Source organism: Platichthys flesus, chromosome 18 (assembly GCF_949316205.1).
Source record: "Platichthys flesus chromosome 18, fPlaFle2.1, whole genome shotgun sequence".
In the NCBI taxonomy this organism is placed as follows: Eukaryota; Metazoa; Chordata; class Actinopteri; order Pleuronectiformes; family Pleuronectidae; genus Platichthys; species Platichthys flesus.
The window spans coordinates 8,912,148-8,928,712 of NC_084962.1; the positions used below are offsets into that span (position 1 = coordinate 8,912,148).

At 44.0% G+C, this 16,565-nt stretch overlaps 2 protein-coding genes across 3 annotated transcripts; one reads left to right on the forward strand and one right to left on the reverse strand.

Moving 5' to 3' along the window:
* The first annotated feature begins 2,839 nt into the window (after positions 1 to 2,839).
* On the forward strand, positions 2,840 to 6,222 carry LOC133973364 (armadillo-like helical domain-containing protein 4). 2 transcript variants are annotated; one of them, XM_062411166.1, is made up of 6 exons: positions 2,840 to 3,021; positions 3,606 to 3,755; positions 3,871 to 4,023; positions 4,187 to 4,218; positions 4,785 to 4,934; positions 5,097 to 6,222. In XM_062411166.1, the coding sequence occupies exons 1-6, from the start codon at positions 2,865 to 2,867 to the stop codon at positions 5,169 to 5,171; spliced, it is 717 nt and encodes a 238-aa protein (XP_062267150.1). In that variant the 5' UTR covers positions 2,840 to 2,864; the 3' UTR covers positions 5,172 to 6,222. The 2 variants fall into 2 exon arrangements, with proteins under 2 accessions (XP_062267150.1, XP_062267151.1); XM_062411167.1 differs by having other exon boundaries at positions 4,785 to 4,919.
* A 3,851-nt stretch (positions 6,223 to 10,073) lies between these two features.
* On the reverse strand, positions 10,074 to 16,062 carry naa30 (N-alpha-acetyltransferase 30, NatC catalytic subunit). The gene is made up of 4 exons (XM_062411165.1): positions 14,945 to 16,062; positions 13,214 to 13,337; positions 12,266 to 12,321; positions 10,074 to 10,879 (listed from the first exon to the last, which is right to left on the reverse strand). The coding sequence occupies exons 1-4, from the start codon at positions 15,794 to 15,796 to the stop codon at positions 10,742 to 10,744; spliced, it is 1,170 nt and encodes a 389-aa protein (XP_062267149.1). The 5' UTR covers positions 15,797 to 16,062; the 3' UTR covers positions 10,074 to 10,741.
* Between the last annotated feature and the right edge of the window lie 503 nt (positions 16,063 to 16,565).

The following is a 16,565-nucleotide window of genomic DNA, read 5'->3' on the forward strand; positions in this document are numbered from 1 at the left end:
ACCTATCTTCCTCTCCGGGCACCTCCACCTCTTCTTTGTCTCCCTCTCTCTGTCCACGTGTCTGACAAAGCGTAGAAGTTGCAGGCAGGGGACTGATCACACCTCTGTTCCACTTGTTAGCATTTGTCTTTATTTTTGGGGTCTGCTCTCTGCAGGTGCTGAGACGAGACAGAGATGCTGATGTCTGGGATGCTCCGTCGCCTCCTCCTGGCTGGGATCTGCCTTTGTGTCTGTGGAACGCCCGTCCACCTCCCTGGCTTCCCTCCCACGCAGGACAGCCAATGTGATGGGGAGTGTAAGTCAATAAGAACTGTCAGGTCAACACCCGTGCTGGGTGTGGGTGTAAAGTCTAAATCCTTGGACAGTGAGTATGTGACTGGCGTGGTACTGAATGTAGGTGCAGGAGGAGGGGCTGACCCGAATGGTGGACCTGAGGGGATAGCGCCGGTGACGCAGACAGAAAACAGGGACGGCTTCGACGGAAGATCTGGGCCGAGGAAGGCTGGTGGAGAGGCATGGAGCCAAAAGAGCAAGGTAAAAAAGGATGTGAGCTCATCTGAAATGAAGCACGGTGAGAGACAGGGAGCGTCAGTTCTGCCAGGGGAGTCAGAGAGCACTGACGACAACCTGTCTGTCATTGATGACAAGACATCACCCTCTACAAGTGGGAAAAAGCAGCTATTAGAAGACATGAGTTCTTCAAGATTAAGTTCAGGTGGATTTCTGGCTTCCTCTACAGCGCCACCTCAGCTGGAGTCTTCATACAGCCAACAAAATAACCAAGGTGGGGAGGACAGAACAAGACTCCCTGATGGAGATGACTCCGGACAGGAAAAAGACCCAGAGACGAGCTCGCACTCCTTTACAGAACCTCCATACCCTTCAACACAGGTCCAGAAGCTGACCTCCCTCACTCCCCTCCCTCCTTTGGTCCTGGCCTCCATATCTTTGACGGGTTGGGGCCATGATGGAGCCACGGCATCCTCACTCCCTGAACCCTTGTTACCTGAGATTGTACCAAACCTGATGCCCAGAGAGGATGGACCGGAAAGTCTGTGGACCGAGGCAGCGAGACCTGGCGGAGGTAAGTCATTAAAGGTTCAGGGTGTGGAATTTAGTGGTGAATTTGCATGTTGCAGCTGAACATCCCTCAAATTACCCTCTCCTTCAAATCATTAAAAGATAACCTGTGGTAGCCTTCAGTTAGAAAAACTCAGAAGATGTTTAGTTTGTCCAGTTATATAAATATAAATGGCCAAATCTAGGGTAAAAATACAACAATAATTTGTACAAATTAGATTGATGAAAACATCACTTGGATTATTTTATATTTTATTCTGCCAAAGATCCTTTTCACCTAAATCTCACAGACTTAACCTTCCAAGTTAGAAATGCATATTTGATAAAATTAGGACATGGACATATGCATTGGGATACAACAATTCTCTAATCCCTTCAGTAATTCAGCTGCCAGAGAGGGCCTTTAAAGTTGCATCGCTAAGATGAATGCTAAGCAGACAGTGTCACCCTGTAAGAATTCCCCTCCACAACAAGTCGTTTTTTTCCGGGCCTGTGGGGTTTTGCAGGGTGTCAGGAGGCTTCATTGAGGAAAGTGCAGTGGAAATGAAAACGACATGTCTAGTGGCGGAGATTTCTTTTGATGACTGACGAGGAAGGCGCACGCTTTTTCCATGCTCCACTTTGAACCCCAGCTGGGACCTGTGGCAGTCTAATTACTTTCTATTCCTGACTTCAGTCTGAAAAACAGAAAGGAAAGGACACCCACAAGTGGCATCAAACGTTGGTGGCAGTGTTATGCAAGTCCTCAGAGGATTCAACCTCGCTCTATCTATATATATGCATATGTACATAGCACCCCTTCAAACCGTCTCTCTTTCCCTCTCACCCTTCATTCTCCCAGCAGCCTATTGTAAAAGAGCTGGAGTGTTTTTATTCGGTGAGGCAGGAGAGGGAAATGGATTAAAGGAGTCTGCCTGAGCCAATATGTGTTCCTGCCGTCCGTATGGGGATTGTGCGTTTGATGAATCTTCCTTCCGAAAAGAAGCTGCGCAAAAAAAAAAAAAACGAAATTCCCAAACAGCATTATGTAAAAGGATTTCAGTCTTCAAAAGCAATTTTCAGCCGACTTAAGAAATGTCTCGGTTTGGAGGAAATGCCTGAAAGATATGCCGTGCCACTTTCTCCTTTGACAGCCCCCTGTGTGGTGTAGCCTCTTATGGAAAGAGAACCATTTTCAAATCCACCATTCATTGTGTCTTAGCTGCACTGTGAACTCAGCTCTCAGAGGGTACAAGTGCCTTTAATGAGGAAACAGCATGTCTAAAGAGGTAGCGGTTTCAAAAAGCTGCACTCTGTCATAATTACTAATGGGGCTGAATATAGTAGCTGCTCTGCAATACATTTTTCATTCCAGCTGTCAGCACAGCACGGTGTACAGAAAACTGCAAGACCCACAACCTGTCATTATTCATATGCCCTAGTTTGCTCGCTGAGTTCCATCTGAACCGGCTGCAGGATTTCACTGATGTTTACCAAAGGTCTGAACAAACCTGCCCTTTCTAAATTAAATCGTCCTGCTGTACATCATGACCTTCATTCTGCCTCTAATTGCAGAGGACACTGAAGTGCCACTGACTCAGGATGAAGCCACGGAGGGCACCATGTCATCAGAGGCTCTCCCTCTCATCTTTGAGCCGTTTGAAGATGTTACACCAGAGGGGGCAGCGGCAGCAGCAGTGGTCACACCAGTGCCTGGCAGCGCTCAGCCTCCCACTGCCATGGCGACCGGAGGAATGCCTTTGTCAGAGGTGGACCTGGACCAGCTGGTCACAGTGGAGGCAGACATGGACGGCCCCTCGCATGCCCCACCCCTGCTGATGCCAGACTGGACGTCAGCGTGGCAGACATCCGGCGCCGAGCTCCAGGAACCGATCGGCTCCTCGGTTCCGTCTGTTTCACAGCAGCGAGCTGCAAGTAGGCCGGAGGATGGATCTGAGAGAGGTGAGGAGGGGATAGGATTTAGGCTGTTTCATATTGATCTAGAATACTCAAACATTACTCCAAACCAAAATGACTATCTATGTTGATAGTCAATGATTTGATTGAAACCTCAGTAACGCAGACTTCCACATTCTCTTCACACTTTTTATAATTGGCTCATTTGCTTAGGGTATCCTACATCCACTAACATGGAGGAGGCAGGATTTAATGACTGTTTTCTTTAGCCATCCACGATTGCGATGCTTTGGCTTCACATTTGCGGAGCTGTCATCTCTTCCATCTTTGTGTACAGTTTATCGTTCGAATCTATTACATTGACGTTCATTTTTACACATGCTTTCATCCCCAAAAATATCTTAAGCATTGTTTGTATAAATTAAAGACCCACTGTCTAGGATGTAGATGCACACTTGTAAAGGCATGTCTGAAATGCTGAAATATATAACAAATCAATTTCTACATTTATCAAAAGTCTAATTAGGCACCTTGCACTTAGATTCAACCCTTTAAACAGTGCAAAATGTTAAAATGTCTACAAGCATCCACTATTATTGCCGTCTCTCTGTGTGATGTGGGACATGCAGTTGCTGTGAGGACGCCAAACCTTGAAGGGTATTTGCCCACCACTGGCCCCTCCCTTTCATCCTTCCCGCACGCTATGACAACGGTTACCATGGCAGCCCATCAGCCAGTGCAAAAATCTAGATCAGGGTTAGAGGAGATGGAGTCTGAGGGTGAGGAACCATTTAATACAAAAATTCCCTTTTTTTTTTATGTATTTTTATTTCCAGCCTCCAAATGTGACTCTTTGTTCTTGGCTGCTGAGTAGATGAATTTGTTCCCCCACAGAGGAGACAGATGACGACGAGGAGGACGACAACTCTGAGGAGTCGGTGGAGAGCGAGGAGGACCTGACAGATAAGCCAAAAACATTTGCAACGCTGCCTCCCTACAGCCTCATCCCACCGCCTCCTGTCTGGGTTCAACGCAACCAGGGGCTGAGTAGGACAACATGATTTCTCAACCTTATCTTATAGAGTTACTTGTTACTAAACTACCAGACTACACATAGCCAGAAATATCTCCTGCAATTATCTGCAAATGAGGAGAAAATATTATTTGCCTGTGTTGTCCTGCTAAATCTGTGGCTTTTCTTTTCTCCCAGTGCGAAGCTGGGTAGAGCTGATCAGAGAAAAGGTAAGACTGCCCCCTCCTGTCCTTAAAAAGGACTTGCCGATTAAAAATTTGAGTTTCCCTCATTAAGACATTTAGAAAAGGTGGCAATATACTCTATTTTACTTCCTGGCAATTTATCACATGATAAGTCCAAAAGCAACATTTAACTGATGTACAATATTCCTGTTGTATTAAGCCGCACTGTTAAAATAAGTGACATTTCCGTCTTTATTTTTGAATCAATCCCACATAAACCATCCTGCTGCAATACTCACTGGGGAACAAAATGTGTGCTAATCTGTGGCTGAACATGGTCCAGATCAAAATAACCATTTAGTCTTGTTTGGGTAAAATAGTTAGGTTGAAGAAATTCATTATTTTCATGGGATTTTTCGACAATTACAAAAATATAGAATTATGTCAATCTTAACCAATGAAGGCATCATAAGTCGTTTTTCTTCTTACAGCAAATAGATCAACAATATGTATGAAGGGAATTTAATTGATTTATCTGGATTAGATAGCCTATGTTTACATCTCTGCTCCATTTTTGACCTGTGCTTGACCCGTGTCGTCAATGTCGGCAGGCGGGTTATGTGTCCGGGATGTTGGCCCCGGTGGGCATCGGCATCACAGGGGCCCTGCTAATCGTCGGCGCCCTCTACAGCATCAGGATGATTCACCGCAAGAGGAGGAACAGCTTCAAGCACCAGAGGAGGAAGGTCAGGCAGCCAGAGGTCAATACCCCACAATACCCTCAACACAAATACGTTTTTATGTTCCACCTGCCACTGACGGACAGTTTTTTTGGTCATAATTACAACAAACTGCTCCTTCGTGAATTATTGTGTTCCTAAGATGCTTTCGATTTAGCATTACGTTTATTTTTTCCTCCCCAGCAACCCACAGAGCCCAGCACTAGTCCTCAGGACCAGGCCATGCTGCTGGCCGACAGCTCCGAAGACGAATTCTGATCGAACTTTATTTGGGGGGGGGGGCTCCTTTTTGTCGGCGACCACTGCCCGACACTCCTGTAACGGAGGCTCGGCGAACATCACCATCGCTATGACTACTGCATCTCTAATCACCTCGGGCCGTTCGGCTATGACTCATCTGATCCACAGAGTGTGACTGAGTACAGGGCACAATTTGCACGGGCTGCACAATGGTCGGCTTTGTAAACCCCCCACCCATCCTCAAAGTACCAATGTGAGTTGTCAGGTGACGTTGACTCTAGTGGCTTGGCAGGGCCGGTGTGGTGCACTTTGACTTAAAAAAAAGAAATAATAATACTGATGTGAAAACAAAATGTATTTCCAGGGTATCGGTGGGATTCAAGTGTTGCTGGTTTAACCGAGGTTTCGTGGAGTGGAGAACCAGCAGGTGTTCTGTCAAGTAATAAAAGGGCTGTAGAAGGGTGACATTACACAATGTAAATATTTGTCATGTTGGTGTAAATAAAGGTTCATTTTTAGATACACGTTAGCATTTTTGGGAAAAGAAAATAGCTGGATTAGAGGACGGACACAGCTAGATAATTTAGCATAAAGCCAGCTAGCCAGGCTCTGTCCAAATGGGCATACAGCACCCCCACAGCTCACCAACAAACGTATGTCTTATTCATTTATTGTGAACCAAAAATAAAGTGTAGAAATGGAAATTAGGCACTTTATGGAGATGCTAAACAAACATTATCTCCACTAAAAAAAGTGTTTGTGAAGAATTATCTTATTTGTTTTATTTTTTGCCAATAAAACGACCCAGGCCAACTGTTCTCATGGTTTTCAGGTTTGATGCTAAGCTAAAACAAGCGAAGCTAGTCATCTCCTGACTGCTGTTTTCAACAGGATCAAGCCAGGCTAGCTGTTTAGAGATTTTTTGCGAAGTGTCTCCTGGCTGCCACCATTAGCATCATATTTCCATACTACAGTGGTAACAGTCTTATAATTTAACTCTTTGCAAGAAAACAAACAAGTGTGTATTTGAAAATGAAGGCTTTTTCTTAGATTAGGATTTTAGAAGTCTTCACATACAAATCATTTGCATTAGCGCATTATTTGAATGTCAATTTTGTGGAAATGAGAATGTTCATTGTCATTGGTTCAAAAAAGTTACATTGAGAGGCACACCTACAAAATACCATCATTCTAAAAGTATGTAGCAAAGAACCGATTTTTATTAATAATGAAACTGATGAGAACTTATTCTTGTGTGTGCGTTATTTTTCTTTCTTCTATGTGCACAACATCCATTTCTGTTGTCTGGAAAAGCACAAATATTGGAGACACTGAGGCTGATGTTGACATTTTTTTGGTTAAACTACTGTTTTTTTTTATTTTATTTGATCAAGAAAAGAGCAGATAACTGACAATTTGATTTACTGTCACGTTGCTGAGATGGGATCTTTCCAGAGCAAGTTATGAGTTCTTACTTTCTGGAGAAAATCTTAGCAATAGTTGACTTTAGAAATAATCAAAAACATTCTGTATTTCAACACCAATGTCATCAACACAACTTGTCTTTTGTTCAAAGAAAGTATATTTTCTGTAACTTCATGAACCATGTGCTATGCTTAATGTTAACTGCCTGTCTATATGCAATAATACTGTTTTAGGATATGTGTGATGTAAAACAGTGACACATTTTTGTCCCTGTAGATATGAAACATGATGTGATCAAATAAAACCAATGTTTTAGATGTCTGATTCAGAATCTGTCTTACGATGCATCTTGCAATATCACAGGATCTGAACTGGGGGGCAAAAAAAGTGCAGACGAGATAACCCAGTTTACAGCATTTAAAAAAATCAAATAATTTATTTCTGTGTTCTTTTTCCACATTAAATAAAAGCTATTGGACATTTCCAGGTCAAAATCAAGAGAGGGGACAGGGAAGAGGAACAGGGGGAAACAGAAATCTGACATGCAAAAAACCTTTTGCGTGGTGGATGGCGGAGTAGGCGTGGCTTGCCACCCTGAAAACACTGCAGGAAGCCCCTGCTGTCGGCTGGTTGGTTGGTTGGTTGGTTGCGGGGACCATAGCGTTCTGTGGTGCAGGAATACTTCCAATACAAATGTTATTATCTGACTAACAACCTGGTTTCTGGGGGAATTTAATGTAATCAATGTAGAACGGCAGATGTTGCCTTGGGTGCGGACAGAGGTGGGGTTGGCACTGTTTGAATAAGCAACCTGGATAGGACAGCAGATTCCAGATGCGGTCTGGAATCTTGGTGGGGGGGGGGGGGGGGGAGAGACCTCTGACATTTGTGAACACTAACTGGCATGTCAAGTCAAAACCGATTCCAAATGCAGACAAGTCAGTTGGGTAAAACTTGATGGCGAAGCCCTGCGTTGACTGAAACAGAGCCCTTTGGCTCATTGTAGCAGGCTGTAATGCCCATACACCTAATGGAACTGCCAGAGTTTCACAGGATATAACAAGACCCTTTCCTTCAATATCTAAAACACCTCTTCATGCTGACAGCTGGTTTTGAAAGAACAGGATGGATGCACATGTTATCCAGCCTGTTCCTCCACGAGTAGTCAGAGTAATAGAAGACTAGGCCCGAACAGTAAAAGAACAGAGAAGAATGGGGACAACTGTTGACAGGGACGATAATATTTAAACCTCCAGAATTAAATCAGGAGGAGTTTAAACAGGGAGATCACTAAAATGGGAGTAAGATGAGCAGCAAAGGTGGTAAGTGTCATTCTCGTATGCTCATCGTTCTGGTTACATCTCTGGATGGGCTAAGTAGCACAGAAATTAAAAATAAAACTCTGAAAATCTGATAAATCGAACCAAATTGTCCCCTTTTCCCACACAGGTGATTCACACAAAAAAAAATGAAAAAAACATGCTCTCAATACGATGAATAGAACAACAGTCATATACAAATCTGGGAAAAAAAGAAAAGAAAATAGGTCATCCATTGTTCCAAATGCGCACACACAAACTTGGGTACACAGGCTGTTACGTGGGTGGCAACTCTGTAACCATCTACTCTCCCTTCCAGTCCTGGGCTCCTGGGATTAATTCTCTCATCTGAAAGGGGGACATAAACCCGAAACAAGAACGTGGTCTTGTAGTGTCATTAATAGAGACAAGCTAATCTGTCTTTAAATCATTAAAGCATCTAAAGCTGGAGATTTGTTTGTTCAATATTTGTAGCCGAGAGTATTGCTGACTTTTTCTGTTGGGTTACATGGCAGTGTCTTTGAGTGCTTTCTACTCTGAATAAAGCAGGCAGGTAAAAAAAAGCACACAGCTGTCCAATTGCATAAATTTGAAATGCTGATTGTAAATTGAAATTGCAAAACCAACCTGTGATGCAAGTTGTTTTGCAATTTAAATTTGAAAAAAGAAAAAACAAGGCAAAGCAAAGATGATTTGAGGTCTATTCTCCCCTTAACTATGAACCACGCTGTCGCCTGCTTTCCTAGTATGAAACGCAAATCCTGGAAAGGAAGAAAACAAGTGCTTGTGTTCCTTCCTGTTACTAACAAGTGTCCTCATTAGGGGGGAACAAAACACAGCACCGTAAAGGCTCTGATTTTCCTGTGACTCTGAAAGTTGAGAAATAAAAGTCTATCAGACCAGATCCACACCGTTGTTAAAATAACAGGACACATTCATACAGACACACAAACACACACTGCAGCAATTTCCAAAGAAGTGCATCTGACCTTTGTTCATTTTAATTTGAAGGAAAGATAAAAAATAAGAAATAACGCCAAGCGGCAGAAGCAACGTTTCTTTGTCATAATTGGTGTTGATTGAAACGTCCGGGTGCATCTACGACAGGTTCCGGGCGGGAGATCTTCAAATGTTAGCGAGGTTGGTTGTGCATCGAGTTCGGGCACCTGGGAAGTGCACTGTGGTCTCAGCCGCTTACAGCAGCGTGAGGTTATACAGGTGTATAGAAGTATGTCTAAATAAACTGAAAGCGAACAAAAGAATAAAATATAATCTGCTAAGAATACTTGTCTAGTTTCCTTTTTTTCTTTAAATCAAGAGATAAACACACACACACACACACGCACACACAGCATACTCAAACAGCAATCCAGCATATGTAACACTTTGCCTCCCGTCTGGTGCTGAGGGCAGACGAGAAGCGGGGGCCGACGCCGCTGTGCGTGTCGCCTCTTAGCGGGCTGAGCGTTCTGATGGATCGAGTGGCACTTGCAATGAGGAGAAACAGACGCTTATTATCAAGGAGTAAACTGAGACGGCAAGGAAAGTTTGACTGCACCATTGTTGGCAAGAAACGTCTTTGAACGGACAAACTTTTCTCCTTCTGGGGAACTTTGCAGCAGCTGGCAGTGCATTTAGGGAAAACAAGTTCTGATCTGCAAAAATAGGAGGATTAAAAAAATAGGCTCGTCACCCACACACTCCGTCACGGTTTGAAGAGGAGAGACCTGGGGAGGGACGATGAAGCGAAAGAGGCGGCTGATCCACCGGCCGGGGGCGAACGTTTGAGGTGCTAATGGAGTGATTTGTTTTTTCGATCAACTGCTCTGCACCGAGATGCTTACACCAAACAGAGGGAGGGGTCGGGGGTGGGCCTCAGACTGGGTTTGATCACCACACACTCTCCACACTTAGTCCCGCGCTCGCGTTAAAATAAATGCATGCATAACTTTACAGGCGTTCAGTCCTGGAGGCGGGCGATGGAGACAGGATGGGAAACAAGAACGCACAATGGTAATGCACAACTCCAACCAACCATAGGCTCACGCAGTCACACAAACGTGTTCTTTTGCTCACAGCGAAAAACCAACCACGTGACGCACACATGCACACAAACACGCACACACACGAAAAGCCAATAAGCTGCTCCCAACCCCCCCTGCCCCACCCCCCCAAAAACATGAAAAAATACAAACACGCAGTCATACTATAGCTTTTCCATCCCCCGTTAAACTTACAAGGTTAAAAAAGAAACACAAAAAGAAACTCAACAATTATTTTCTTCCCAGTCTGTTGTAGCGCCCTGCGTCCTGGTTTCACGTGGTGATGTTTCCTTTAAGTCTTGTCCTGTGTTCTGTAGAAGTGGTTGGTGCGGCGCTGCGTCCCCCTTTGCGCCGGACACGCGTCTTCACCTGAGCTGCCTCACACCCCCCCTCCCTGTTCTTAGCGCTGTGGCATTCAAGCTTGAAGGTCAAACGGTCATGAAGTCCCCTTACTCAAGGTCATCCCAGAGACCGCCCTCACTTGCCCCTTCCTCGTCATAGAAAGTATCAGGGGCCCCTTCACGAAAACATCAGGTGGGATTTCAGTCCGTTTCTGCCTAAACGACAGTTGTTCAGAAGTCAAGGACAAAAATAGGATGTGTCTGCACGTCTATGCATACCGATGTGCATACGCCGCAGGGTCGTGCACAGGTGTATGTGTATGTGTGCGTATGAACTGTGTGTGTCTGTGTATATAAAGAGTGAAAAGACCAGGGCAGAGCTGAGGCTGTCAAGCTGATCATTTCGGGGGTGAACAGCACCTGCTGTCCCGTCCCTCCATCCCCGTCCCCTCATCTTTCCTTTAGCGAAGCCACAGTTTGAGCCGCAGCGCATCCACTCCATTCAGGTAGTATCTGAACAGCCGCTTGTCTCTGACAAAACCCAAGTTCTCGTACAGCTTGAGGGCTGATTTGTTGGTGATCTCAGTCTCCAATACAACCTGGGGAAACAGAAGAGGTTGGTTTCGCACCTTATCACAAGGTTTCAACAAGGCAAATTTAAGACTTTTTCAGACTAATTAATGAAATGTAAGACCTATGACCAGGGTGTCATAAGTTCCATTTTGGTCTTGACTGTATTGACGCATTTATTTAATATGAACATAATTAAGAACTACTTAAACGTATTAAAGAGCATGTACATGATATTCCAATCTAAGGCTTTTTAATTTTAGACTGTTTAAGTGTCCACAGACACCCTGGTTAACATATTTTAGTCTGTAAAATGTCACATTGCTGTAAATATGTCAAACGATCAATATACCGCAATGTCATCGCAGTACAATCACAGCTGTTGTTTATGTAGGCTATGCAATTTGCATTCATACACCAGGGCTCAAGTAAATCCTCAAGTCAAAATTTATGAGGAATAACAAATTCCAGTTAAATCTAAACACAGCGCCTTTGACTATGTGTACAATAAAAGAACATGATAAAATGCGTGAGATAGCTGAACAGTGAACTCCAGTCTAAGAAATGTTATTACGTAGGAACGCAGTGACAAGAAGATAAAGTTTAACAGGCTTTCTTTGTTGCTGTACTCAAGGAAGGTTGATCATCAGGCAAAAGTTATTTGCATGCAAAGCAGTTGGTAAATCAAACTCAGTAGAAAACCTGAAGTACTACGGAGAAGTAATGAGGCTATAAACAATGACCTGGGGCTCAATGATTCGAGTTGGAGGTTGACTGTGAGGAAACTATATTTTGTATCAATGGAGATGGGCCAACACAAAACTAAAATAACCAAAAAATATGGATGCCTTCTCTTTTTTATTGCTGCAAAACAAATCTACCTACGGGTACAAATAAAGTTACCTTAACCTTAAAGCACCGAATGCCAAAAGTATGGTTATATTCTTATAATTTCCGTAATGTGTTAGTTTATGGATTTCAGAAATATTTGGGTTGTAGAACCATTTTCCCACATGAGCAGCGGGTAAAACCTAGAGAATTTGCTACGTGGGTTTAACCGCAGTTTTCCTCTCACACATGCACAATGCAGCGGGAGGTTCTTTGCACAGATGCAGATGTGGTTCGATTCCCAAGTTCCAGTCGGCATTCCAAAGTGTCCTTGGGCAAGATAATGAACCCCAAATTACCCCTGACGGCTGTGCCAGCAGTGTATGGAAGTGCTGCATTTAATAGCACTGTATGAGTGAGTGTGTGTTAGGTGTGTGTGTGTGTGAAGGGGTGAATGTGACTTGAGTGGTCCATCAGACAAGAACTATGTAAATACAGACCATTTACCATTCAAATATGAATTATAAATGTATGAAATGTGAATTGTATTGGCTTTCCTTCAGTCAGAATAAGTCTATGTAGATTACCTCGTCACAGTCGCCCTCCACCATGGCATAGATGGCCTTCTTCACCAGATTAGTGCCTGAAACAGAGGAATCTGAGTCATCATTCAATTCAACAAAACACAGACTTAAGCATGAATAGCACTTTCTCTAACCTGACGTCTGATGGTCTAAGATCAAGGGCAAAGAAATGGCACTTAAGTTTGAAGTATAGTGTTAGACATCCTCCCAAGGTGTATACATTATTTAAATGGAACATTAGTATAAAGTGATTTGGTTGTCAAATTGTTGTCTTGTTCTGCATTAGAACAGCGTGACATGTCCAAATTCTCATATCCTTGTACAACCTTATATCCACATAATGAAGCAACATTAAAATTCTTCTTCTGCTTTTGCCCGTCTCTCTTGATAAATTCTTTGCAACTCAACTTCAAGTGTTTTCTACATGAAGAGCCTCATTTCATGACAATGTTAATTTTGGGCCAAGTCAGTGCCGATTTAAGCCTCATGCAACATCTGAGCCTGAGGTTTGTGTTGAACACTCAACTGAACTTTTGTTAGTCTCAACTGCAGACTGTCTCCACTGTCTGTCCTGAGTCGTGCGTAGATGGTAGAAAAAAGGGTACAGGTGTCCAGGTCTATGGTTGACAGTGGTATGAAACATCATTAACAAATACAGCCCTTATTTTAAGTATGTGCCTCAAAAGAGGGTCCCTCTCCTGTTCAAGTTACCCCAGTGTTGCTTACAATGTATCTCATGTTTGCTTTTTTTGCCTTTATCAAAACTTTCTGGCTGCACATGTGCCGTGAGGACCAACGAAAGCATCACCCAAATGCAAGAAATAACCAGAAAGATTGACATTTGCAACACAATGAAACAAACAATAGACGTTTGATATTACGACATCCGTCTTTTGCGCTGTACATCATACAACACAGTCATACTCTGTATTATGAGCAGATAAGACTCACCAATGCTTTTCCTTCTGTGTTTTGAATCCACGGCCAGCATGGCGATGTAGCCACGGCGGAACATCTTCTTGTGCATGTCAAGCTTACATACGATGGCTCCGACACACTCCTGTTCCACCATGGCCTGCGAGACAAACACACGCACACACACACACACCACACTCAGGTCTTCTGTGGTGTTACTCAGTATACCGACACCAGAACACTATTGAAATATCCTGGATAGACATGGTACAAAACTCTATTCCATTACTTTAAGAATGCCTTGTTTGAATAACAGCTGTATTTCCTATGAATTGCTTCAATGTGCAGAACAAAGGAACCAACTTGGCAAAACATCTCGTCTACAGACACCGAGACAGGTCAGGGTATGTGAGGTAACAGAATGATATCATACTCCTGTCCTGAAATATACTGTGAGTCATTCGAGTGATTTAATTTCATCTTGAGATACTAAGGATCCGGCAACCAGGAGTTCATAATTGATCCATTTCCTCTAAGTGCTGGTACTGTTAACAAGTGCATGTGAGTTTTGTCAATTATTCTTTTTAGAAAGTGCCGTCCTAGAAATCACAGAGACTCAGGTATAGGGGATAGATTAGATAACTGCATACCATACTTTTAAAACTAAAATGTATGATTTGAATGTGGTAATTTCTTGCTAAAACAATATGTATGAGCAATGCAATAATATTAAATAAAAAATACAAGACAAACAAGTTCAAATACTGAACAAAAATGAAATTGAGCGGTAGACTGGAACTTTATGTTGATGAAGCTCAAACCAAGACAATTAGCCTGCACATTAAAAGTACACTGGATACAAGTGACTCCTTGACAGAGGTCTGTTCTCTAGTTAATAGACTTTCTAGTTTTGTATTTGGTCAAAGTAAATTTAAATATGAGGTTCTCTCTTTTCTATGTCTTGTCTTCCATTACGTCCCCTGATCTTTTAGGTTTTTACTGAGGAATCCCTCCGACATTGGAATTGAGATACTGTTATCAGTTAATGATTTGGAATCATGACAACACTAGTCTCCAGAATGTCTGGAGAGGTTGCTGAAAGCCGAAAGACGATTCTTCTACAGTTCCCATCAGCCTGCCTGTTCTGCGGGCTCTCTGAGCTGAACTCTCACCTTTCATAGCACTTCCTCTTGTGTCACATGCTGTGCACTAGACAAACTGAAATGGGAAGTTTACGACCTTGAGGCTCAGAGGATAAACAAGGAAAGTGTTGACGGTGTTTGTAAAAAGTAGAAATCCCTTAGTGAGTGGACCCTGTGGGTACAATAGGAAATGCCTCCTACAGCAACACTAACCAAAGTGAAACATAAGGATTATAAAAGACTGGCTGTGCTTATCTTCCTGTTCACAGATGACTGGACAGAAGACCCTCACATCAGTGATGAACACAGATACTATTCAGTCAGACTGAAAACCACAAGTTTATGAAGGATCTGTGGCAGAAATGTGGTGTTAGTACCTTGTCAACACACAGATATGTGCTGTCAGTGGGACATTTACACGTGTGTTTGTATAGGAGGCGTTTGTTTTAAACACACTGAGAGGTGACAGGTGATGGGAAGCTACGAGCATGTGGTCACACCAAGCTCCAGGAGAGCCATGTCGCCTCAGGTCGCGGGACAGGAGGAGATCGCCATGGTTCGTGACTCGGTGAACGAAGAGAGACAGTGAACACAGACATGATCTTCAGATTCCAGCGTCACTCACCAGAAAGCAGAGCTGCGGCCAGTTGTGGATGAAGTACCTGTACGTGTATATAGAATAAGGCTCAGACAAGTCCTTCGTGATCAGTCTCATGATCCACGGCATCTGCAGCTCAGACTCGTAGCGGACGTATCGGATGCCGTGACTGTCCTCCTCCACTCGGCCGGGAGACCTGTTCAGGTCGAGCCGGGCCAGCTCTGCGGCCAACGGCTGCGGCTGCTCCGGGTCAGCGATGCCCTCCTGTCCACCGGGCCCGGCAGCGTCCGGCGGCCTCGGCGGCTCCGTGTGGTCTAACTCCTCTTTCCCTTCGCCCCCGAGGTGACTGTGGGTCTCGTCGGCTCTTGAGAAACCCGGTATCCCGTTCACGCTATTGTTAACCAGGGGAGAGAGGCTGCCGTTTTTGGAGAAGGGGCTGTGGCCTTCGTGTTGGCAATGCTCACTATTGTGTCTAGCGGCCGGAGCCTCCTCACTGCTGCCGCTGCTGCTGCTGTCACAGTTGTCCATGGACGGTCTCGGATTGTCAGGTCGGTTTCCTGGGTGTTGGTGGCTGTTAGCGTCCTCGGAGGGGCTCGCCAAGCCGTTTACCTGCTGCTGCTCTCGGGCTTGCATTTTAAGGTGCAGCGGCGCCGGGCTAGCTCGCGCTAGCATGTTTTTCTGCTTCGCCTTCAACGACCCTTTCACTTCGCTTACCGGCCCTGACGTATTCCCTGTACCGGCGGGTAAACAGCCCTCCCCGTGGCAGACCGGTTCTCCGTCTCCCCCCGCCGGCTCCGCGCTCCTAGCCCCGGGGAAAGGAGGAATTTCAGCCGGGGATGCAGGCAGTGCGTTACTAGGCCCAGTCGGCACTGTGGCCATCCCACCACATTAAGGTGGGGATTCACGCTTGGAAAACGTCGAACACGATCTCATCCACAGGGCGAAGGGATAAACCAAACACATACAAGTTAGTTCGCCGTATATTGCATAAATCCGAGGGGTTTGGAGGAGACAACGTTTCCGCTGGCGACGGCAGTCGCTGCTTTCTCCTCGGTATTCCTGCTGCCGCAAAGCGCTGTCGCAGCAATCGCCATTCCAACAGCAGCGCGAGACGTTTTACGACAGTGGTGTAACGTTTGACAGATGATGGTTTTTAAAATGAACTAATTCCTCTTTTTTATTTTGTATTATCTGTTCTTTCCTTATAACAGGTGTACAGGATTTATATATCAAGAATATTTACAAAATAAATAAAACTACATGCAACAACGATTTTTACATTGATGTGTGACCTCTCGTTTATTAATGCTCACCTTATTCTTGTATTTAAAATAAACATGTTTGTTTGTTTGTTTGATTGTTTACCAATGTTTCACGATTTCTTCTCGCTAAAATCATTTAATTCTGGTAAAGAGAGACACATGATGAATTACAGCTCTGTCGAAAGATGACTTTAGATGCCACCATACTTGACATAACTTTAATTATAATTTTAAACCATTTATAGCTGCATGTTGATTTTGAATTGAATGTTTGTGCTGCTTTAAATTTTGAACTTTAGTCTAACTCAAGTCCTGTGAATTATTTTTTACCAACAGAGGGCGCCAGTTTTAGAATTTATATGGAAAGATGACATTTTTTCCTCTTT

Coding starts and splice junctions, on each gene's coding strand:
- naa30 (XM_062411165.1), bottom strand. CDS start 15,796: ATGGCCACAGTGCCGACTGGGCCTAGTAACGCACTGCCTGCATCCCCG. Junction 13,338..14,944: donor GGCCGCAGCTCTGCTTTCTG/GTGAGTGACGCT, acceptor TTTGTCTCGCAG/GCCATGGTGGAACAGGAGTG. Junction 12,322..13,213: donor ACACAGAAGGAAAAGCATTG/GTGAGTCTTATC, acceptor CCTCTGTTTCAG/GCACTAATCTGGTGAAGAAG.
- LOC133973364 (XM_062411166.1), top strand. CDS start 2,865: ATGGACGGCCCCTCGCATGCCCCACCCCTGCTGATGCCAGACTGGACG. Junction 3,022..3,605: donor GGAGGATGGATCTGAGAGAG/GTGAGGAGGGGA, acceptor TGGGACATGCAG/TTGCTGTGAGGACGCCAAAC. Junction 3,756..3,870: donor AGAGGAGATGGAGTCTGAGG/GTGAGGAACCAT, acceptor GTTCCCCCACAG/AGGAGACAGATGACGACGAG.